Below are 7,721 nucleotides of genomic sequence, written 5' to 3'. Positions count from 1 at the left end.
AGGTAAAGTGTATTTAACAAAGAATTTCACATGGGAGCTTGCACAGTTACCCTGAATATTGCCCCAAAATGCATCCCCCTTCACACACAGGCATCTTACTACAGTCTCCTTGGCTCTTCCAAGGAATCTGCGACAGCATAGCTTTAGATTTTGCTCTGGTCATGGCTTACCTCTGTGCAAGCAGATAGTGTTTCCTTGCCCCTGTTCTAGCATGCAGGAAAGGACAGGTAAGTCTCTCTGAATGCACTGCGGTGCCACTCAGCCTAGCGCAGCACTCAGCACTTTGGGGTGCTGCTGCTGCTGCTCTCTGCTAGGGAGACCTGTTCAGTTCAGGCAGTATCTGGGATCCCATGGGTGTTCATTAACTCAGGAACCGTTGTGCAGTACCTGGACCTGTGCCAGGATGGGTACTCAGACTCTAGTGCTGATTCTTTGTGTAAGTGTCTCAGTAAAAAAAAACACTCCTAATATGTCTGTCTGTGGTTCCTGGGCTGACAGTGTGATTGGCAGCATTCTGGCTCTCCTCGTCATGCCTCTGGCTGGTTGTTCCCATGGATGTCTCTCTAAGACTGGGCTCCTTGTAACGGAAGGTCTCAGTTTGACTACTTTTGATATAAATTAACTGTAGTGCCTTTTGAAAGCTAGAGTAAGAAATGTGTGCCAATAAAAACTAGTATGTTTGTTCTTGTAGGAAATAATGACATATCCCTTGTGTTGTGCTTGTAAGAGATTCAGCTTCTCCAGTTAGTCCCTGGCCGTAGTTCCTTCATGGCCTCAGTGCGTTGTGTGAACTGAGGCTGGAAAGGAATCAAGAGTGTTTAACCATAAGACGAACACCAGAAGCGAAGCAGTCCAGACATTAGCAGCAGACTACAGAGCAGCTGAAGTGCAGAGCTCAACTTTAAGCCTAAGCTGAACATTGAATGAGGTGCTAGTATCTCAGCTGCTGTGTGGAGTCTCTTCTCAGTCTGCTGTTTGCGCTCCATGAAGAGTGCAGTGGTATATATAAAATACACCGTGAAAAACAGAACTGGCTTTGCACAACTGCTGTGGGCAGTGCAGGGTGAAGGGAAGTGTCTGATTTTGGCGATTAAAATAGAAATCTGTCTTTATGTCTGTGCTGTGGGGAGCTCATCAGATATTTTATGGCATGATACCATCATTACAGCTTGAAGAACCAATTTCAGAGGTGGCTTCTGTAATTGCCTGATAGTTTAACCTGTCTCCATTCCCCCGTAAGAGGGGAATGTATTGTCTTCGTTCATGTTGCCTTGTTCATCAGTAAACGTAAAGCAACTGCAAAATCAGACCTGCATGATCTAACATTTGTAGCTATTCATTCACTCGTGCACAAACCAACCCCCTGATGCCGGTCCAGCTTTTTTCTTATACCAGGGAGAAAATAAGAACAGTGAGCCAATTAATATTCCCTTCTCATTGAAGTGTCAGGGAAGTATTTGGATACCATGGAAATGAGTAACAATATGGTGAAAAACTGGTTTAGAAAGTGTTTAAGGACTTAAATCTAGTCATGGAACTAGCTTTGCTGTGTTTTACCAGAGGCTTCTGCTTTTTCCCATTGCTGCCAGTATGATGTTTAGGATGGGCTTCACCCAGTAACGCAGGGGATGCCCTGCCTGGACTCAGGTGGGACTAAAGGTTGGCTGAGTGCTGGGCCTGATGTACGTTTGTATTGCACAAACAGTGGTGGATAGCTCTGGTTGCTTTTTTCTCTGCTGGGTGTGGGATGAGTTTTAATCCTGTTTGAGTCCTGTAGCCCAGATCTGTTTGGCTTCTCCTGAAAGGACTTTTCTTTCTGTCTTTTTCAGGCATGGTTCAGAAACTTGACCAGAAGTTGCCTGTAGCCAATGAGTACCTGCTGCTGTCAGGCGGTGTGCGGGAAGGTGTGGTGGACATTGATCTTGATGAGCTGAATGTTTATGCAAGAGGCACAGACTATGACATGGACTTCACCCTGCTTGTGCCCGCGCTGAAGCTGCATGACCGCAACCAACCAGTCACGCTGGACATGCGCCACTCGGCTCTGTGCCACTCCTGGCTGAGCCTGCGTCTGTTTGATGAAGGAACTATCAGCAAGTGGAAGGACTGCTGCACGATTGTGGACCATATCAACGGAGCTACCAATTATTTCTTCTCTCCAACAAAAGTGGCAGACTGGTTCTATGACTCCATTAGCATTGTCCTCTCTGAGATCCAGAAAAAGCCCCAGCGAGGGATGCCAAAAGTGGAGAAGGTAGAAAAGAACGGTACTATCATATCCATCATTTTGGGAGTGGGCAGCAGCCGCATGCTGTATGACATTGTCCCTGTGGTGTCCTTCAAAGGTTGGCCAGCTGTGGCCCAGAGCTGGCTGATGGAGAACCACTTCTGGGATGGGAAGATCACAGAGGAGGAAGTCATAAGTGGGTTTTACTTAGTGCCTGCGTGTTCTTACAAGGGGAAGAAGGACAATGAATGGAGGCTTTCATTTGCCAGAAGTGAAGTGCAGCTAAAAAAGTGCATCTCCAGCAGCCTCATGCAAGCCTATCAAGCCTGCAAAGCTATCATCATCAAACTGCTGTCCCGCCCCAAAGCCATTAGTCCATATCACTTGCGGAGCATGATGCTCTGGGCTTGCGACAGGCTACCAGCCAACTACTTGGCCCAGGAGGATTACGCAGCCCATTTCCTCCTGGGTCTCATTGATGATCTCCAACACTGCTTGGTCAACAAGATGTGCCCTAACTATTTCATCCCCCAGTGCAATATGCTGGAGCACCTCTCTGAAGAAACCGTCATGCTGCATGCACGGAAGCTGTCCTCGGTCCGCTCAGACCCTACTGAACACCTTCGAACTGCCATTGAACATGTCAAAGCAGCCAACCGGCTAACACTAGAGCTCCAACGGCGGGGCAGCACCACCAGCAGCCCCTCCCCACAGTCAGATGGAGGGGACACCAACCAGCCTGATGACCGATTAGCCAAAAAGTTGCAACAGCTAGTGACTGAGAACCCCGGCAAGTCCATCTCCGTCTTCATTAACCCAGATGATGTCACAAGGCCCCACTTCAGAATTGATGATAAATTTTTCTGAGCTTTCGTCAATGTTTCCTGGGATTTTTTTTCTTTTGTTTCATTTTTAAGAACTCTTGCAGTGTGCAGGTTTTTTTCATTTTGTTTCCCTTGATGACTTAGTCTCTTGTTTTTTACATATCCAGTGTAGATTGGATCTATTGAGAACAATCTGAATAAATTATAATTCCTGGTTCTGCAGGACGGTGCAGATTTTGAAACGGTATATTACTATTTCATACACTGCTTTGATTTTTTTTCACCCACCCAGCCCCATTGTCTGTGAGTAGTTTCTAAAGGAGAACATGCACCACAAACACACATGCTGCAGTGTAATGTTGACTTTTTTTCAAGCTTCCATAATTTATGTATGTTATTGGGCCTGGGGAAGGGACAACTCACCTTCCATTGCTTTGGAAATTCACTTCTTTTTCCATGAGCTTCCATCACCCTAAAGAAATGAGGAGAGACTCTGGGCTGGAAAGCACTATGGTAATTTGATGAGGCCAAATCTACTGGGCTGAAGCCCAGTTCATCTGTTCTTCACACTTCTCACACTAGGGGAGAAAGTTGACTTTAAAGGTGGTGATGCAGCTTTTTGGGGCAAGAGTCATTTCTGGTTTGATCTACTTTTTGAATGTAATTTCACAGTTGGACCTTGTACAGTCCAGAGGGTTGTTTCTGCTGCTTTTCCATGAGGAATAAGGTTATGGAATGCTAGTTTTAGTGTGTGTAATTATTCAAAGCCTTATTTAAATTCTATTAAAGAACATACCATTATAAATGTTGATTGCACTAATGAAATCTCTGCCATTACCTCAGTCCCACTGTTTGTGTTTCTTTCATGAATTAGCATCTGTTATTGGGTCTCAGTACTGCAGTTTGCTTGAGGCCCCTTGGGTCTCATGGTTTCAGGTGATTTCTGGATTGTCTTTTGTAAAAGGCTCTTCCTTGTTAGCCCTGCTATGTGTGAGAAGTCAGATTTTTGCATTGGCGTATTTCTTTGGATGCGTATCGTGTGTTGCAGTGCATATTGCATTAATATGTATTGCATGTTGTTGAAACAGGTTTACCATTAGATAAGGATGTAACGCTGAAGCAGTGGTATGTGCAAAGTGAATCAGCCAGACCTCGAGCACAGGAGCTGCCTTGCTTCTGTAATGCATGTATTAGGCCTGGTCCTTTATAGCAGTTACCATTCCCTTGACTCCTGTGGACTTTCAGACTTACCCTGGGACGTATGAGATCTTCCTTTGGTCTCATATTTGCAGAAGTTGTGTTTGTATGTAAACTTGTGGTGCAACAGTAGCCTTGAAAAACACATACGCTTTCCTTTTGCGAGTGGGTAAGATGTATGGTGACAAGGGTTAGTCTGAGCCAAAAATAATTCCAAGAGTTCAAGGATAGAGTGGGTTTTTTTGTGGCTGGCTGGCCAGTGACTGATATTTAGGCCTTAAATCAGCAATTTGGGCTTACCGATTATCCCAGAGAAGCTGTTCTGATCCAAACTTGATGCATGTTTTAAAATGTGATTATTAGAGCAGGTTGAAGTATTTTTTAAATATCTGACAGACAGATGAGGTGCATATCTAGTAAATTCTAAGAGATAAAAATTGTGTATGAAAAACGTGTCACTTTTTTAGCCCAGCCTTTCTGGTAAAGACAGCAGGCTGGTGGAGCAACACACCAGCAGCTTTGGAAACTGCTTTTATAGGTGGTGGTGAGGTTTCGATACCTGATCTAGTGCCCAAGTCATGTCTTAAAGCAGAACTTTGGCTCCTTCTTCTCTTGGGCATATTTGAAAACTTCACCCCATTGCTGTAGCACAGTTATTCACATTTACCTGAATTTACTGGTACACTTACATGAGCCTGAAGAAGCTTGCAGAAATTGCTGGCTAGATGGAGTGGATGAGGATTTATCTTCAAAGCACAACTGGCTAGTGATCATGAGCCCCGGTGCAGCTGCAGTTATGGTCCGGAGAAGGGCGCACGTTGACTTCGGTGGAAGCAGAACTGGGTCCTACCAGTGTGGCTATTGCCAAAGATGAATCTCCATTTAAACCTGTGTAACCTGCCAGGGGAGGCAGGAGAACGAACTGGGAATCCTCTCCAGAAGTGCTTGGAAATTGCAGATTTCTTGAAATGGTCTTTTCCTCAGTCTCCAGGACTTCTCTCTGTTGGAAAAAGAGTCTAGGTTCTGGGATGAAGTTTCCCATCACCACATGAGAGAGATCTGCTCAGAAAAAAGCAGCAGTAGCCTGGCAGTCAGAGTACTTTCCTGGGAGTCCCAGTGTCCATGCCAGTTCTCCTGAGTTATGCAGAAACACAGCCTTCCTCATGCCAGTTCAACGTCCCAATGACCAGCAGTTTGGCTAGTCCATGTCAAGCTCTGGTGTGTGCTCCTTTTCTGGGTTTTAATTAAAAAACATTTTGAAAAGTATCCATCTTGTTCTTCCTGCATTATGAGGAAAGTGTGTGTGTGTGTGTGTGTGTTGGTGGTTTTTTTTTTTTGTAGGGGGGAGGAGGCTTGGCTTTTGCTGGGCTGGAAAGCAGTTTCCCAGGTAGGTCTGAGAGAATGTTATATCCTCTGCATGGACCATCTGTCTTCCAGGGAGGCCAAATCCTAATCTCCAGTAGGTTTTGAATCTCAGTCTAGTGTTTGCTCCTTTCCACGTACTATAGCTCAACTTAACGAAGCGGATTGCCAGCCGAGAGAGGTGATGTGTGTGTTGTATATTAGAGGACACCAAAGGCACTATTTTCTTCCTCTCCTATTGTCCCCTCTTGCCTTTGAGTATATGCTGGGACAGGCTTGCAAAATGCATGGGTCTCTATGTGGTATTTCAAAGTAGTGAGTGGGTTTAGATACCCAGGAACTATTATTCTTCACTACCCTCCACAAGTTTCAAGAGGACTGCAGTGCTTTTCCTATTGGGAAGTTCTTGAAAGTCCTTCACACGGGTGTTTTAGAGCTCCCAGCCCCCTGGGGTTAAAGACTTGGTCAATTTGAAAGAGGACTAGCAATGTAGTCATCTTCCCTACTAATGTCAAGAGGAGACAAGTCAGTGCTGTGAGCCCACGTCTCAATGGGAGCTTCATTTCTGCACCCGCTGCTAGGGGGGATATGTTTTTTTTTGCTTTTGCCCATTAGTGGCCCTCCTGCTGGCTTCTCCCAGTTGGTGGGTAATGTTGCAAAAGGACTGGGGCTGGCTGCTTGTAAAAGTATGCAGGAGGATTCATTTATGTGTGCGACGATTACTGCCTCTTACACTGTTAAAAGGAAGGGACTCCCAGCCAAGAGGGTCTGGCCTTGAGGCATCAGAAAGGTGGGGAGGAAGAAAAAGTGCCCTTCAGAGGTTCCATTTGTCAGTATGAGCCTCCTTGGGCATCCTGGCTGTGGTCCTTATTCTGGGCACAAGTTTTGCCTTTGCTCTTTCCATAGCGTTTATAGCCAGTAGCACAATGGGAGGACCAGCTAATACGACTGGCTCCAGTTGTTGTCACTTCTTCTGGGAGACCGTGAAGAACACATCGCTTCAGGGAGACACCTGAGGTGTTGCAGAGATGACAAAGCTACCTGCCCGTGGGGTGCTGTGCTGTGTTGGAGAGACTACTCATATTAGAGCAGAAGGGAACAACAGCCCACGAGCTTAGTGAAAGCCTGCACTCCCTGCTCCTTCAGGCATGTTGTGTGAAGCCTCAGTCACTTCTGGCTAGCTGTGATAAATATGGTTCTCCACGTTTTCCAATACTCTAGCCTGGGGAAATGTTGGTGCTGTAACCAGAAAACTACAGCCGAGCATCAGAGTCACTCTTTGTAGGAGATTCAGGTAAATACCAGCCTGTGTTTAACCATCCAGTGCCCAAAATAGAAGCCAGTCCCCAAAAGCCATTGAAAGAGCTTGTTTTTAATGGTCCATGTTTTTGTTGTCTTTCTGTCACTAAGAGAAATAGCTCTAATTTTGATCTAAATTCTGGACTTTCTCTGGTTGCCTTGTTCAGTGGAAAGCAACCTTATTTTGACAGCTGTGGTGGCTCTGGTCTCAACAGGGACATCCGAGCTCTGTGCTCTTCCACTTTTTGGTCTCCTCACGGAGGGTACGCTGTGAGACAGGCCTGTGTCTGCTACAAATTGACAGGTCAGTGGCTGAAACAGGCACTGAAGGACAGCAGTCACCCTTGATGTGACATGGACCCTTGGCTCGACTTCTCTTGGCTGGAGTTGTGGGCCATAGGAAATGATCCCCAAATTCTCTCTGTGGGCACTGTGCTCTAAACCAAGTAGAGGGTGGCCGGCTTCACAAGAGATGCTGTCCTGGTGCCAACATCCAGCGGTAGCAGTGGTCTAAAATCAGTTGTTTAAATTTTCTGGTAAATCTGGGGATATAGGGGAAAATGCCTACTAAAAGCCTTAGAATGGCAGAGGTTCCTGAAGGTCCCATTTCTCTGCTCTCCAGAGGCTGTGACAGGTGCTTAGACCTGGCTCCACTCCGCTGCAGCCTCTGAAAACGTTTCTGTGAAGAAGGTTTGTTTAGGTGTTTTGCCAATGGACTTGATGTATAGTGATGAATGCAGAGGGCAGCGGGGTAACTGGACCAAAAGTGTCCAGGAGGTGGTGGCAGGGGCCAGAGGGTCACAGGACATTAA

At 46.0% G+C, this 7,721-nt stretch overlaps 1 protein-coding gene across 1 annotated transcript; it reads left to right on the top strand.

Moving 5' to 3' along the window:
* The first annotated feature begins 736 nt into the window (after positions 1-736).
* MB21D2 (Mab-21 domain containing 2) lies at positions 737-3,859 on the top strand. The gene is made up of 3 exons (XM_010135781.1): positions 737-743; positions 1,670-1,675; positions 1,830-3,859. Coding segments are annotated over exons 1-3 (1,272 nt in total). The 5' UTR covers positions 737-742; the 3' UTR covers positions 3,095-3,859.
* Positions 3,860-7,721: the final 3,862 nt, after the last annotated feature.

This window comes from Buceros rhinoceros, unplaced genomic scaffold (assembly GCF_000710305.1).
Source record: "Buceros rhinoceros silvestris isolate BGI_N320 unplaced genomic scaffold, ASM71030v1 scaffold3275, whole genome shotgun sequence".
In the NCBI taxonomy this organism is placed as follows: Eukaryota; Metazoa; Chordata; class Aves; order Bucerotiformes; family Bucerotidae; genus Buceros; species Buceros rhinoceros.
This window is presented reverse-complemented; position numbering and strand designations above follow the sequence as displayed.